Source organism: Crocuta crocuta, unplaced genomic scaffold (genome assembly GCF_008692635.1).
Source record: "Crocuta crocuta isolate KB4526 unplaced genomic scaffold, BGI_CrCroc_1.0 scaffold95, whole genome shotgun sequence".
Lineage (NCBI taxonomy): Eukaryota > Metazoa > Chordata > Mammalia > Carnivora > Hyaenidae > Crocuta > Crocuta crocuta.
The window spans coordinates 1977830-1995025 of record NW_027530971.1 but is presented as its reverse complement, the minus strand read 5'-3'; the positions used below and the strand labels follow the sequence as shown (position 1 = coordinate 1995025).

Below are 17196 nucleotides of genomic sequence, written 5' to 3'. Positions count from 1 at the left end.
TCTGCACATGGTATATTTATGAGGCTTTTCCCCCGATTGTTTAAGAATACAAAAGCAACATGCAGGTCTAAGGCAACCGTTTCTATCTGAATTTCTTTTGAATATCTTATGAATTAGATAAAAGATAATTTCCTGCTCACTTACCCTGAAACGTAAGACTTCCCATTTCCAAACTAAGACATCACCAACATCCCAAGTCTCTTAGTTACATGGATTTTTACTAAGATATTAATTTTAGGAAAAAAAGTTAATTTTTTTCACTTTCTAAAAACACGGCTAACATGACCAAGATAAAACACAAGAGAGACTTTGAAAGGCGGGCAAATCACCGACAGTGTTTTCTGAATGAGGTTATTCATTATTGAGGCAAGTCAAGGACATAAAGTGAGAGACTGGAATGTTTCCAGGTATGGATGGAGCCCTGTCTTGGCTACAGAAGCTGAGTGCTGAGGGCTTTTTTTCTTTTTTCCTGTGGGTGCAGCGACAACTGTGGGCCTTTCTTGACTTCACACCTCTCAAAATTACCTTCGGTGAAAAAACCAAGGCTTGAATCACACTCATTGTGACTCAGCTTCCAGAGCTGGCTGCAAAAATATTATGACTTCACCAGTTTGACTACAAGATAGATTGTGTCTCTCATCTCTTCCTACTCAAACGTCGCTTGGTGCTGCAGCTGGACATAAAACTCAAGAGGCTGGACCCCATAGTAATGCCACACGGAAGCCTGCAGGAACTAAGGCGCAAAAGAGCCTAGAAGTTTGTGCTGTGAAGCTCCCATGGTGCTCAGGGGAAAAATCAGCAGATTTGCAACTACAAGGAGGGCGAAGGGTCGTTTCGGCTCAAAACAGAGAAAAACCACATCACTGTGGAGTCCAGTATCACCAAGTGAAAATTCTTCCTGAAAGGCAGACCACAACACTCATGGGTTTCCTCCCCACAACCTGCCAAGTCTGAAGGAAGCAGGGAGAGATTTGGAAGTCATTCACGTCAACAAACCCGTATGCAAATGATCATGCTAAAGGGTGGAGACCCACTTTGGGCCAAACCAAAGCCCCACCCATTACTCTCAGCCACACAAGAGATAAAAGCTGAGTACTAGAAAGCCATTAGGAACATAACAATAGTTTCTATAAAACAATCATTCCAAAACATAACCATAAATGGACACACATTAACATTAGGGCAACAGCTCCTGGTTAAGAAATTATTAAATGTGCTATTAGCTGGGCTACTGATGTCAAGCTAGAGAAAGCTGGGAACTGCACCTCTAATTCTAATAGGCAAAGGTATTTGACGGAGATGGAACATGTAATTTCCCTGAGTAAAATGAAAGACTGGCAATCTCACTGTAGATTTTGTTTTTCTCAAGAAAAAAGACAGAGATCAGATAAATTAGGGGAGATAAGTTCCATTTCAAAAAGACACCCACCCGCAGGATTCAATGTTAAATTCAGTGTTTGCTTAAGTCCTGGGGTTACAGGCTGGGAAACAGAAGCTTTAAGCTAATATGCCAACTAGAGGCCAACCTCAGTGATTACACAGTTCCATAGTTATAAATAAAAATATCTGGGAAAACTGTGTTTCATCCCCTATAATTCTTTTTTCTTTTTAATTTTTAAAAAATTTTTGTTCATTTTTGAGAGACACAGAGCGTGAGCAGGGGTGGGGCAGAGAGAGAGAGGAAGACACAGAATCCAAAAGAGGCTTCAGGCTCTGAGCTGTCAGCACAGAGCCCAACGTGGGGCTTGAACCCACGAACATGAGATCATGACCTGAGTCGAAGTCGGACACTTAACTGACTGAGCCACCCAGGTGCCATTCATCCCCTATAATTCAATCTGTACCCAACTTCCCAGGCGTGCTATAGGTGTGCAAGGTACAGGCAGGTACCTTGTGCAAGGTACAGCACAAAGCGTCATGCTTTGTGTGGTGGTGATAAACTGAGAAACTCCGTGGAAATGTACTCATGAAACTATCTATTTCCTTGTTCATTCCTCCTATTAAAGTTGAAGTTCCTTCAGTGCACAGACCTTGTCTGACTCTTCATGGCTGTATCCCTAGAGTAGAAAAGAATGCCAGCATATGGTCGATGGTCAATAAATATTTGTTGCACTGAATGAAAACCCACTAAAAAGTCCTACCACCAACCTTTTCCTTCAGACGAAAATCTCAGGGCTTACTTTTTCCCTTTCTAAACTGGTCTAATCATGGCCAATCTCACCAAATGTTAATCTCACCCAGGTTCCTCAAAGAAATGGGTCTACCTACCAATGCTTTGTTTCAATCTTTAGTAAATTGATACTCACAAGGTACCCTCGTTTCCCATCTGTCTATTGAGTAAAGTTCAAACTCCTACATTGGTATCTGACCGAGCCCTACCTAATTTTGCCAGAACACACTTTTCCAGCCTTGCCCCCTATTCCCTTCAGCCCGTCTCGGAACACTCTAATACCACTCCATCAACATACCTTGTTTCCACCTACCTGAGCAGCTAAAATTTTTCCTTCCTCTCCCCTATGTCATAGGTCAAAGAGTGCCCCTCAGAAATGTATGTGCACCTCAGAATGTGACCTTATTGGGATAGAAGGTCTTTGCAGATATAACTGGTCAGGATGAGGCCATAGTGGATTGAGGTGGGCCTAAACTCAAGGAGTAGTATTCTTATAAGAGGAGAGGGCACACGGGAGACACACAAGAGAAGAAGGTCAAGTGCCGACAGATGCAGAGAAAGGAATGATGTAGCTACAAGGCAAGGATGTCAGAAGCCACAGGAAGCCAGGCAGAGCCAGGGAAGGATTCCTGTTGAGAGCCTTCACAGGGAGCAGAGCCCTGCTGTCACCTTGGTATCAAACTCCTGGGCCCCAGAGCAACAAGAGAGAACACTGGTGTTTTAGGCCACCCAGGAAACTAACATACCCCACCTTCAGTCTTCTCTGCCTGCTGAAATGTCATCAGGGCTCAGTTTGAAAGCCATCCTCCACCACCTTTTTCTGCCCTGGACACAAATACACCTGCTGCGGTGAATCTCCCAGATACCCGTCACTCACTAGCTTACACAGACTTCTGCACATGCTGCATCTCCCTGAGGAGGGTAGGTACTGGCTCTTCTGCACCTCATCTTGCCCACGAACCCAGCAGTGTGGCATGTAATGAACGCTTGCTGAATGCCTGGATAAACAGTACGCTCTCGGTGGCCACAGCCAACATAAACCCATGATCATCGCCCATTCAGATTTCCCATGAGTGAAACGGCTTCTCCTCTCTTTCCTCCCTATTTAAATATATCATTATGTCTGCATAAAAAGCTCAGGAAACTCTATTCTTGCAAGCAGGATCTCAGTCCAGGGCCAGTTCAGAAGTTGTTTTTCTTGCCTTTCATCCCGAGTATTTTAATTAACCAAGGCCTCAGAAAGCTCTCTTACTGCAAGCCCTAGAGACCAGAGATGTTTACTCCTCTGCAGAGCAAGGAGGGCACAGGTGCAGAAGGGGCCACACCTTGTTACTTTGAGATCAGCCCCACCCTGAAACCGCAAGGCAGACACCCAACCCCATCTCTTGACAAGACCAGCATCCCACTGAGATGCCATTTTGAGTTGAGATGGGACTCCGAAGCCAGGCCAGGACACAGGTGGCAGACACGGCTACCCTGAGGCACCTGTTGCCTCCTCTCTGACCTCTAGCCCCACAGATCTCTCCATCCTCAGACCCAGCTGCCACAGCCGTTAGAATGTTCAACAGGGTGACACCAACCATCCTCCCAAGCGTGAGACAGTGATGCCTGGTGGTTACAGGCACGGGCTATGGGGCAGACAAGCCTGGGTTCAGATCCCAGCTGGGTCACTTATTAGTCATTTGGACCCTGGGTGGCTCTCAGCCTTCTGAACCTTTTCTCTGTGTTGTCAGGGATAGCGGTGATACCTATCAGATAGGGTTTTGTGAGAATTCCACAAAATAACATACTGGAATCACTTGGCACAGCACCTGGTACTAGGAAGCACTGAGTAATAGTAACTGTTGTTGTTAATGTTGTCATTATTACTACCAATCCTCAGATACTCCTTTATTCCAGATTGTGTGCTTTCCGATCCTGAGAAGGATAGTATTTATATGTTTAGATGGCTCTTTTAATGTAAGTTACCTCTACAAATAAACAGAAGAGATTGTATGTAACCGGTGACAGTCAGTGTAATGGATGGGTCATGGGATCAGAGGACTGGAGTTGACCCTCAGCTGCACTGTTACTGCTTGAGTGACACCAGTTCAGCTGCCCGGCCCTCATTGCCCCTGAGGGACTGACCACTGTCTTTGTGGCGGCGACAATACACGCTATATCGTACACAGCCCCCTTCAGGAGACCCCACTGGAGAACTTCCTTCAGGATTCAGGGTCTAGGATTCCTGAAAATCTGAACAGAATTTCACAAGTCTTATTAAACCCAGTCGCTTCAGTTTTGTTCTCTGCCATGGGTGGCTGGACACTCAGAGCCCACGCCACAGCCTGCTGCTAACAGGTGCACAGCGCATCGTGGGCCCCGGCCTCTTGGGGAGCTTCTTTCTGCTTCCAGGGAACTTTCAACCAGTTTCTTCTTATTTTGCATTTCTGCCCCAATTTCCCCATCTGGTTTAATCCTATAGTTCTGCACAAATATCTTTAAGGTACCTTAAATCCTTTGTGAGGTGACCACAAATAACTATAGCAAATCAAAGAAAAAGCAGTTTTCTTCAGTTTCAAGTTCCCCACATGTGAAGCGGGAATACAGGTAATAGTACGAGCCCTCATGATATTGCTGGACAGGAGTGACTTAGCGTCAAGTGGAATGCTCCAACGGCACGTCGCGGCGTTAGCATTTACTCTCTGCCCCCCACCCCCTTTCTTGAATTCTTGGCTCAGGGAAGGAAAATCATTGAGCTCATTAGACACGGAAGCTCTGACCCCACCAGGCAGCAGTATGGGAACCCAGAGGGAACCAACATAGAAGTGAGGCCTCACCATTTCTGTTTGCTCGGCAGCAGCACTGCTCATGGCCTTTCCCCACACTGTGAGGGGGCCCAGAGCCACCACAGCACGTGGGTCCGGGGACCAGAAGCCAGGTGACTGAGGTACAACACCAGGTGGGTCCGCTCTGGCCCAAAATTCCTGCCTAAATGTTCCTACCCTGTTTCTCCCCGCTTGTAAGCGGCTGTCCCGGCCAGCAGCGACCTCACATCTTATTAGAGTGGCCTTCCATGGGGTACGCGGCAGACATGGCGAAGTGTCACAAAATGCAATGGCCCAAGGCAGTGGCTCTGGGGAAATGCGGGCAACTTTGAAAATGCTCAAAAAGCATCCAGCATTTCAGGGCGAGTGACATCTCAGCAGGATAGCAGAAGACACTCACTGCTTTTGAGGTATATGTGGCAAATACTAAAAAGCTTCCTGAAAGGTTAAAGGCAAAGGAAGGAAGACAAGAAAGAAGAGGAAGACAAAGAGGGAGGGAAAGAACGAAGGAAAGATGGAAAGATCGGTGGATGATGGAAGCAGCAAGAGATTACTGGTACTCCAATAATCTTTTTCCATCTACCTCTGGCTTGACTCTTTTTAGACAAAGTAGTTTCTACATAAACATATTTTTCCTTCCAATGCAGAGGAAGCCTTTTGTTTAACAGTGTTTTAATTGGCCAAGCGTAAACTCAACTGAAAGAAAAACCAAAGAGGACTTGAAAGAAATATCCTTGTTTATCAACAGGAACCAACATTTACAGAACACCCAGAATGCCTCCACTACGGAACGCACTAGACCTTTTGCCTGTTATTTCATAGGCTTCACTGTCCTCTCTTTTTACAGATGTGAAAGCGGGTGAATACAAGAGGCTTTAAAACCAGAATTTAAATCCAAAGCCTATGGGACTTCTAAAATTTATCAGGCCACTTTTATTTTTTTCAAAATTTTCTCTCTCCATCCATTTCAAGAGAAACTCCGCATTCTGCTTTTCGGAAATCATCATTTTGGTCTCCCTCCAGCAAATTGCTTACAACCATACAGCAGCTCTTCTCGTTTTATAAATGAGTCCTCACCAGCCCTTTCTGTTTCTCATGCACTCCTTCCTCAGCAAGGTTGTGAGGGCAGAGGAATGAGAATGTGAAAATCCCTGGCGCTGAGAAGCCTCAGAGAAGTGTTCGTGGCAGAGCTCATCACCTTTGCCTCCCTCCACGTGGAGGACATGCTTGCAGCCTGAAGGGGTTTTTACCGTTGTCTGTCACTGTGGTGATCACTGTGATTTCCTGCCTGGAGATAAGGTGAGGAATGGCGGACCAGGGAAAAGGTGCCAAGGCCACCCTGACAGGGCATCCCTGTAATACCACCCTCACCCGTGCCCCCAGAAAACCGCGCTTAGGCAGGTTACCTCGGTGCAGCACGATGTGGTCGATCATGTTGCGTTTGTATTTGGTGTGATAGAGGCAGAGAGGACAGCGGAGATCTTTGGGGCCCTCCTCAGGAACCGCCGAATGCCCAGCTTCCACGTGCATAGTAAAAGCAGATCTGGGAGAGAGGTGTGGGGGAGAGGCAATGAGTGTGATAGGGGGTCAGGTCACTCACACATCCCCTGCTGGCCACCTTCCTACGGAGCTTCTGGGTGTGACACCCCAGCTCGAGGGGCCAAAAACATAGCCGTTAAGCGTGTTTGCTGACCATAAGCTCCTTGGTCACTCATCCGATAACTGAACCTTGTCATGCAGTGGTAACTTCTTTTTGAAAATTGTGCCACTTGGCTGGGTTCATGGCTTAGTTTGAAAAGAAATGGATTTCCCCAAACACTTTAGTCTTCAAGATTAGAAGTTTTTTATTAAAAATATAAAACCAAAATCCCAATGAGAACATATTTCTCATCATGCTCAGAGGGAGAGGGACTAGAATCAGGTTAATTACCCAGCTGCCCATGTGACCCTTCACAGGTAAGGGTGGGGAGGGCACGGTGGTTGGGACATCATGGCGGCAGATGATCAGGTAAACCATATCACAGCTGTTCTAACAGCCTGAAGGTGGAAGGGTATTGTTGCCTTCCCCTCCATCCTTTTAAAAACTTCCACATTTACAAAGCCTTAAATGTCTCATAAAAATGGATGAAACCAAGAGTTTAATGGGCAAGGGCCCCTTCTTCTTAACACAAGTACTTCTCTCTGGGGAGACATGAACACCTGTCAGTGGGCCCTTGTTATCTGGGTCTTTAGCCTTTTCTCAGTCTTAAGGTCACATACATATTTATCTGAAAAACAACTGAACCAAATTAATAGCCAGAGATATAACACATTTTCCATCAAATCCCAGCAACTAAGATGTTGGTGGAAAAGAGACTTATTCTTCCAATTCCTGTTTTTCTTAGGCCATGAAGCCTACTTTCCCCCACCTTGGTTCTCTGGAGTCTGTATTGAAGTACTAGAGTGGCCGAAGGCTCAGGTCCTAACTGCAACAGGAACAGATAATAATGGCTTTCTATCTGTAACACAGCATCTAATATTATATTATCAGAATAGCTTTCTATGATATTGTAACACTTATTAGTGTTCCCTTTGTGCCAAGCACTATTCTGAGTACTTTTTTACTCCTCACATGAGTCCTAGAAGTTAGGTAGTATTACTATCTTTGTTTTACAGATTAGGAACAGGAGAAACAGAGAAGCTTAGGGACTTGTACGAAGCCGACCAGCTAGTCAGGGGCAAAGCTGGGATTCAAACCCAGGCAGTCAGGCTCTAATGTCTATACCCGTAACCACTAACATAAACAGGGTTGCACAGGACAAGATTAAATCACAAGAGTCTAGATTACACCAGAGGAAGCACAACATTCTTTGAGTTCACCAATGCTGTTATACATAGGAGCAAGGGGGGCTTTGGATTATCTTTTTCTGGATTGGAACAATCTCTCTACAGTTGGCTCACTTCTAGTCTTCACAGTGCTGGAGTCTTGATTCTCTGGCTGTCTTTCAACGACATGATCTTAAGAAATACGAATTTTCTCTAAGCGTAGCAGGGAAACCACAATTGCTGGATGTTCTCTCTTGACTTTGACTTCGCTTTCAAAAACATATATACTTTTTTTTTTTTTTCAAAGACAAATTTTAAAAAGGGAGGATAGTCCTCTGAAGGAAAAACACCCATTGCTTCGTGCCCTGGGCCAGAGAAATCCCTTACCATTATCTCACACTGCTTGGGTGCTCACTGGCTCTAATTTTTAAACCCGTTTGTTCTGATATAGCTCTTCATCCCAAACCCCTTCCACAAGCCCCAAAACAGTCCTCTGGAAGTAGCCTCCTTTTAGGAAGACTGGACCCAATGCCGGTATCATCCCGCAGGCAGGGCCCTCCCTGAGCTCCAGGTAGGGGAGTGTAGGGAAGAGTGCAGTGAGGGGCGGAACAGGCGCAGGCACCTTGTTTGTCAAGGCTGGTCCTCATGCCACTTACTTAAAGCCTGTGTAAAAGGAGCAGTCTTTGCACTTGAAGAGCTTCTTCCCGCCATGCTTGTCCCTATAATGGCGTCTGATGCTCTGGATGTAGCCAGAGGAGAATTCACAGAATTCGCAGTGAAGAACAGCTTCGGTTTTCTGCTCGGCGCCCCCGGCGGCCCCAGAGAGAGGCACGGGGCTGGCACGGCTGTTGTTCCTTGCCAGGGCAGCTGACTGGTAGTGGTTCAACTGCTGCTGAACATCTGGAGGTTCTGAGTAGGAGGAGTCTGTGGACAGACGGGGAAAGTGACACCGGACACAGAGAACACAGTAGAGGTTTGACACTTGAAAGCCCCTGACATTAGCCTGGAGTTTTTGTTTTTGTTTTTTTTTTAAGATGAGGACTATGATCCATCTTTCATCTTCATTTACATCCTACAACAGGGATCTGGGTAAGGGCAGGTAGGAAGAAAGCGTCACTTCTTTTAATCGGACTTTGAGGGCTCATAGCATTTAAAAATAAAACTGAGGTTAAAGGTTTCAAAGTGAAGGAAGAAAATCAACTGTTTTTTAAAAGGAAAGTGCAGCATGGCAACAGGCTGCCATAGTATATCTGTCCTCGCAGGTGAGACAAATAAATGCACAGAATGTATACAGGCATCTACATGAGAAAGGGAAGTAGTTGATGCAGTATCTCCTCTGGAGCCCAGAATTATTCAAGGGAAAAAAAAAGGTCTTTAACAGAAATGCTTGAGCACGTGGCACTCACAAATATAAAAATGTTTTATGCCTTCACAGTCAAATGATTTAAAATTTAAAATGTAAAGATCTAATAGTGTTCTCCTGGAATGGATGTTTAAAGCTTAGTCAGCGTTAAGATGGAGATTTATTCATAAATCCCATTAAAATGAAATTCCAAATAAGTTTCCCTAAAAGGTATTTTAAAGTTTGCAGTTCAGAGGAAAATGTCGGGAAATGACAGGCATAAATCTTAGCCCTGAGAAGCTTCAATGGCATGTGGTGGAGAAATCTGATCTAGATGGGAGGTGGGAAAATCTCCGTTTCTTAAAAAAGACAGAGAGAGAAAGAGTGAGAGAGAGAGAGAGAGAGAGAAAGAGAAAGTAAAAGAAAGGTCTTGAACCTTTTCCCAACATGCTGCTTTGAGTGTTGGGGCTATGCATTCAACACCATTGTCCCGCAGAACCTACAGCCGCCTATGAATGGCACAAATGAAGTCCATGAATACCGCACAGATGAATTTCAGTGTAACTTTCCTTGAAAAGACAACAAAGGGCTCTTTTTTTTAAGCCTTTCAAAAAGCAAGGGGTGGGGGGCGGGAAGGGGATAGAAACTGTACCAGCCTCCTCCTGATTTGATGGACACTTAATTTTCCAAAGCCCGATTCCCCGAGGCAGGACATGGAGGAATTCTGTAAAACCTGTATTTGATGAAACTAGGGCCATCCATCCTGGCCTCTTGGAGAAGAAAAACAAAAACAGAACAGCCTCCCTTATTGTGAGGCCACCTCCTGTCTTCAGACTGCTCAAACACCTTCCCTTCTTATTCTCCTCTCCCCCCTCCTCAATTTGTATTCCTCAAGATTGAGAAAAACCCCTTTGGAAATTGTAAACAAACCTGCCACACACACAAAAATAAAACAAAAGGAAAGTTGAACAATACCTCCGAGCCTCCACGGGTTCATTACCAGGTGTAAACTGAAGACAAAGGAAGAAAGGAATGACACGACCGAATTCATTTTACCCAAGTCTTTTTATCTCTGGTTTCTTTATTCCTCAACCCTAGCTGATGAACCCACTCAGGATCACAATAATGCAATTGTCAACTTCTCATTCTTTCTTTCAATAGCAGGTTTGTTTACCATTTCATGGGTTGTTCGAGATGTTTCCTATGTAAGCTCTCAAGACTAGTTTCTGCTTAAAATACACACACAATGAAGCACAGAACACACTCCGCCTCTCTTGTTAACATGGGCCTGGGCTGCAGGTTGGGCACTGCCCAGCCACCATCCTGGCAAGCCCCTGTCCTTCCTCTTCGCTCTGCAGGACGGGAATCCTGTGTCCAACAAGGCCAAGGCCAAGGCCAAGTCCCATTGCCTGGGAGCCGTCTCCCCCTACAAATCTACCCAGAGACCAGAAACAAACATTCCAAGGAACAGTCCATTTCTCAAAAAGCGGCCACCAGCTCCGAGACACAGCACCCAACTCAGCAAGCCCTGCAGGTCAGCTGCCAGTCACGTCAGACACAGACCCCTGACAACGTCAGTCCCTGTACAGCAGAAGTCGTAAGGTTGTTCCTAATCAGATCATAAGCCATGTAAATTCATCTCCCCCTACTTTCCACCCACCCCAACTTAACACCGTCGCTAATCTCTTAGGGAGACTCCGTCCAACGGAAGGGAGTCTCCTTTAACACATTTTTCTTGTCTCTAGGGTCTATTGCATTTTATTCCATCCATCCCAAAAAGCGAATTCTAAATTTTAACTGCGGCATATATATGTTATATGAAACTTGAAGAAGCAGAAATGCAAGAAGTCGTAGGGAAAGCATTCCAAGAAAGGGAGGCTCATCGCCCTGCCGTCTTAAATGGCAAAAGGAAGAGCCTCATGTATCATGCTATGAATTCCGTTTTTCCTGGTTAAAACCAGATGGACAGGTTTATTTACAAAGATAAGCAAACCCCACCGCCTATGGTGCATCTGTAATAACGCCCGGGTTACACTGTTTTGGGTCTCCTCAGAGCTTTACTTCCTTCCCTGGTGCCAAGACATACTATGTCTCTCATTCTCTCTCACTTGGGAGTTTGTGAATAATGTACAATTTTAGCACTTTGGGCACTAAAGTGACAAAGACGTGAGCGTGTATGATTTCACCCATCTTAAAAAAGCCCACTTGCTAACTACCTAAAATTGCAGCTTGTTCACAAGGCACAGCCTGAAGAGCAGGAATAGGGTCGTTTTAAGCCCAGGTTAGGAAGGCGAACTGATTGTTAGTAGTGAAGGGCACGTCACTGATGTTAAAAATCATCATTAAGACTGTTTTCTTCATTCCAAGCTTATGAAAGGTGAAACTACTCTGTGCTTCAGAAAGCGGGGCTTGTGGTCACTGGGAAATATAGTGGTTGGAGGCACAGGAGTGTGAATCCAGTGGGGAACTAACCCCGAAGCGGTCACCCAGGTTACGTTTTTATCACCTGAATGGCCAGGAATACTTACGATGGAACCCACAGCAGAGATGAGGCTGGTCCCTACGTTCCTAACCCAACCCAGGGATTGCAGTCTATCAGTTTAATTCTCTGACCTGTGACATTGTTTATGTGCAGAGTTTTAGAAATTATAGTGTACAGCTATAGCTGTAAAATAAATCTAAGTCACAGGTAGCTATCCATCTTGTAAACTATCCATAAAAAGAATTGTGTTTTGTAAAATCATGATCAAACTAGACTTTTATCGTAGACGGTCATGGTGCTTTATAGACATGGGTTTGGAATTTATTAAACAGCAGCAATTAACTCTCACAACTTGGTGTGCAGTGTGGGTTCTCATCCCAATTTTACCAAGAAGGTAGTCGACGCAGCTGGTTGCGCAGCTAATAAGAGGCAGAGGCTAGATTTGGACAAAGATTCATCTGACTCTAAAATCTGAGTCTTGCCCATCAGGCATCTGTATCTAATGGTGACCTCAGGTCCCACGATGCACATCAGAAGAACAAGAAAGAACATCTGAGTGTCCCATCAATGACAAATACATAGCAGAGAGGAGAGAGAAAAGGTGACAGAAAAATTGAAATAGTTGGGAAAATAGTAGGATAGAAATGAAAACAGGATAGAAAATAACAGTAAACTGTATGTGTAAGGAAACACTAAAACAAGAATTTCAGAGCACATGGAGGAAAAGATAAACCAAGATTCGTCGAAAAGAAAAAGAATCTCCAAATTTTCAAGACATTTTATAAAAACAAAACACCAGGATCACGTAGGTAAAAATTCTACGAGCAGGCGGCAGAGAAGAGCACTGCAAACACCCAGACAGGAAACTTGCCGGCCTAAATGTCATGCTTTTTTAGATGCTTGATAAACTTGCCCTCAAATAATAATGCTCTGAAATTCCTCAGGTGGGATGTGCCTGGAAAAAGAAAGGTACATGGATGGGAGACAGGGGCTGTCCGGGGACTCTGGGACAGGATTTCAAACCAGGGAGGGGGTGGAGTTCCAGATGAAACCTCTCAGCCCTCTCACGTAGCCATGTTCCTGGAGAAACAGAAGATTTCTTCTTGCCATATTCCAGCTCCCACAATGCCAGCCAAACCCAAGTGACTATCAGTTCGAGAGGTCTCTTTTTCTTCTTTTTTCTCCAGAAATTAGCCAGCACGGAAATGATCATAAGAAATGTAATTTTATAAGGGCAGATGACAAACGAGTCAACCCTGGGAGTTGAAGTTTTTTTTTTTTTTCCAATGTTTTATTTATTTCTGGGAGAGAGCGAGCGAGCGAGCAAGAGCGAGCAGGGTAGGGTCAGAGAGAGAGACACACACAGGATCTGAAGCAGGCTCCAGGCTCTGAGCTGTCAGCACAGAGCCCGACGCAGGGCTCAAACCCATGAGTGTGAGATCTTGACCTGAGCCAAAGTCGGACGCTTAACCGACTGAGCCACCCAGGCGCCCCTGAATGAAGCTTTCTTGAATACTCTGATGCTCCCAACATTTGGTCAGCACCCTGTTAGTGCCAGACTATGTGCTGGCTCTAGGGACTCAAAGCCAAGGAAGACACAAGGGGCACCTTTCAGAGCTCAGGTGTAGCAGGGAGGGAGAAGAGCAGCAGTGACAACACAGGTCTCCATGTCTCAAAAGCTCACCCCATTGACTGAAGGAACAAAAAAGGCAAGGAGAACAAATGAACAGTAACGGGAAAATTTAACTATTGCAAGATTAAGGGAGACACAAGGAAGAGTAAGAATCAATTGGGCAGTAAATTGTAGGAGCCGCGGAGGACAGCCCCCTTATGCACGGAGTGATCCAAAAAGGAAACTGTACAGGACGATCAATTCTCAATTTTCTGCAGCTCCACAGAGAGGAAGTGAGTGAAGGTGAAAAAGTCGCAGTAGTATCTTGGTGCCAGCAACCACATTTAATTATATTTGAGCTAGATTTTCATGCAGACTTTGGGAGGCAAGCTCTCTGGTCAATGAAAACAGTATCAGGAAGAAATAAAAGACAAAGGATTTTAGGGAAGCGAATTGTAGAGGGGGTCAGGGGCGCAAGTGATTAAATGATATCCGTTTGTTCGGGAACTATAAACCGTGCATCAAATCAACAGGAGACTCCGTTCTGGGGTAGCAGGGCTGGGTTCCTGCCCTCAAGTGGCTCTCAGACAGGCATGTAAATAACTGTGATCCCGTGCAAAACATAAACGTCTTCATAGACGCATCCACAAAGAACTAGTGGAGAAGAAGCAAAATCAGTATGTGGTGACTGATGGAACGTGGGACTCAGAGATGGAGGGGAAGGTCAAGAGAAACTCACGTGTCCATTAATAACTAGTATCAGTGTGTTCATTAATGAAATCACCATGAAGATGCTGGAATGTTCAATCCACCAACACTTCCACCTTAAGTCATAAATAGAAACAAAGTAACTACATTCTTATCACCATGATAAAAAGTGACATGGGGCACCTGAGCGGCTCAGCCAGTTACGTGTCGGACTCTTGGTTTCAGCTCAGGATGTGATCTCACAGTTCATGGGATCAAGCCTGATGTCGGACTCTGGGCTGACAGTGTGGAGCCTGCTTGGGATTTTCTCTCTCCTTCTCTCTCCCTGCCCCTCCTCACCCATGTTCTCTCTTCCTCTCTCAAAAAAAATAAACTTAAAAGAACTGTTAAAAGAAGAAAAAAAGAAAAGTGACTTAATTCCAACTGGGAAAAGGAGGGAAAAGGGAAAACTCATCTCAGAGGATGAGTTTGAACAGAAAAATACGTACACCCAAGCATGGGGTACACTGCATGAGGGAGAATTTAAAATCTTCTAAAATAACACGGGAAGTTCAAAACAATGCATGAATTACAATTTTCTTAGAAAACCAGGTGATTGAGCAGCTCAAGTTTGGTAGTATAAGGAACCCGAAATGGAGTATTACCTGTGGATAATTTAACCACAAATATTGTAAATATCCAAAGTATGAAGGGGGTGAGGGTGGGACCCAAATATGCTGGAAATACAGCCCACTACTTCCAGCCAAGAAATCATAGAACACTGGAGAAAGGCACACTAATAATGATGAGAGCAGTTAAAGACCTACTTTACTCAATAGCCAGGAAACTTTTGGAATGCCATGCAATTTCTGCCACCCAACTACTAATAAAGTTGAGCCAAAGGACAAAAATAGTTTACGTGTGTTCACATCTGTGCTAGTGACCCAGGTATCTGGCAGGGAAGAGAGAACCCTGTTTCCATGGGAAACCCAGTTGAGCTTTTGAGTTGACAGAGTCTTCATCTAAAGTTGACAACATTTCAGACTCCTTAAACCCAATGTGCTGAAGACTGACCTCCTCTTTGCCCACACTTTCCGTCTGCTCCTTTGCCCACATGTCTGAATGTCAGTGAACAGCTCACTGCTTCGTTCAACTTCATACTGTGAGAGTCTTCCTCCAAACTGCCCTGTGGCAGCAGCGCTTTAGCCAAGTACCACGCCCTAGAGACATGTGTCATACTCAGCTCCAATCATTTCCCTCTGTAGGCCTGCCCTTCCCATTGTCCATTCAGGTCCTCACAACCTGCATGGGCAGCTCTCCCAGCCTCCTCTCTGGTCTTCCTTCCTCTGACATCTGCTATAGTTCAGCCCGTGTGCACGTCACAGACCTGTAACATGCATCACTTACATGGCGATGATAGGAGGGTGGCCCCGCACCCAGAGGTGAAGTCTCGATTCCTCAGTGTGGTACGCAGAGCTCTTCAGTTTGGCCCCAGAGCATCTTTTCAGCTGCACTTCTGGCTAGTTCCCAATTCCTTGCACATTCTACCTATTTCATCACTGGGAATCCTTGATCAGGGCTACCAAGTGCTCTTCCTCTTCTTTCTACCTGGCAAGTACCTACCCATCCTTCAAAGCCCAGCTGAAGTGTCACCTATTCTGTGACAATTTTCCCCAATCATCCAGATAGGACTCTGCTCTCCTCTGTGCTTCGTCAACACAGACGCATCGAGATTATCACCCTGGTCTCATGACACTTCCATGTTCCCCCAGACTTCTCTGTACCTGTTGTATTTGTTCCTGAGCTTGTTCAGTTTAATTAATATTACTGAACATGACGAAGCATGGGTATAAAGTGTCATTCCTACGAAAGCTACACTGAATGCTTTGAAAAGACTTGATAAAGTCAAGTTGCTAAAAAAAATTTTTTTTCTGTCAAATTATGTTTTGGCAGGACCAACTATAAAAGATTGAGAACATAAAAATCTAGAAGGACTCTGCTCTAAGACTGTTCCACAAATGTCTAAATTATCACTCCACTAAAAGAAATTGAATCTGGAACTGGCACAGGAAACAATGTAGGTGCTGCAGTTTATGTAAGAGAGGAACCGGGAACTCCAGTCAAAGGACCCAGATGCAAATACACAGGCTTGACCATTTCTCCCAACACTGGTGAATGAATCTATTTTTGAGTGAAAATAAAATGCATAAGGTATCTTAAAAAGGATTCCCTACCTTTAGAAACTTTCAAATATAACTGAGAAGGTGGTATTGATTACATCAAATGAGACTTTCTACTATATTTGCCCCCAATTTTGTATTAATTTAGAAAATATTTATTGAGAGGCTTCGACATGCCATGTACCTCGAAGCACTTGGGATACAATTAGTGAAAAAAAAACAAGAATCCTTGTGGAGCTTACATTTTAGACAGGCAAGAATGGTACCTCACATGCTTTTACAGCCACAGAGACTCCTGGTCCTTTCATAAAGAAAGGTGTTTAGGAGAATGTTGTTGGATTGAATTTGTGGACAAATTTGTGTTAAGACAGCTTTCCGAAATCTAGGCCTGTTTGACTGTCTGTCTATCCATCCATCCATCCATCCATCCATCCATCCATCCATCCATCCATCCCCTATCATTTTACGTAAACAACATGCTGTCAGGATGATACACAGATTCAAAAGTTTACTTATTTAATGATTTTTCTTGAGTTCTCTCTGAATTCTTTGGGAACGCCATCTAATCCTTTTGTTTCTCAAGGTACCTGTTGTTTACTTCATGCTATTAACACAGAGCAGAACTTGGCATCCAGAAGGATACCACCAACCACAAATCATCGATACAACTTTCCAAGCATTTCCTTTGAAGAGTCTCAAAAATGTTCTCTATCCATGGGCCATTCCAAAGAAAATTGTATTAGAAGCTAAGCTATGGAACACAAGCCATTTCAACTCCTGGAGAGTGTCTAAAGGGGAACATAAATCTCTAGAGGCAGCCACATTATTTTATTTCCTTCTTTTGATTATGCCTTGAAACTCTCCAGGCCAAGGACTCCGGCACCTCCTCGCCTTCCATCATCAGTGGAGCTCTCTGGCCTGGATGCACAAGATTATGATACAATGGCCAGGGGGACAATGGGCGCTGGATGACTATATATAGGAATTCTGGGCTTGGTTGTCATGGAGGCAAATGGAAAAACAAACGTCTAATCCTGAAAATAAGGTTGAGGCCAAACTTGAAGGAAACACACTTTGAAAACTTCCTGTCATTCTGATGAGTAAAAACAAA

General features: G+C 44.6%; 1 protein-coding gene across 1 annotated transcript in view; it reads right to left on the bottom strand.

The window, feature by feature from the left end:
* Positions 1-17196, bottom strand: part of ZNF462 (zinc finger protein 462) — a 137648-nt gene that overhangs the window by 26456 nt on the left and 93996 nt on the right. Inside the window, 2 exon segments of the mRNA XM_077769835.1 lie at positions 6384-6520; positions 8439-8706. Of these exon segments, the coding sequence (XP_077625961.1) occupies positions 6384-6520; positions 8439-8706 (405 nt within the window).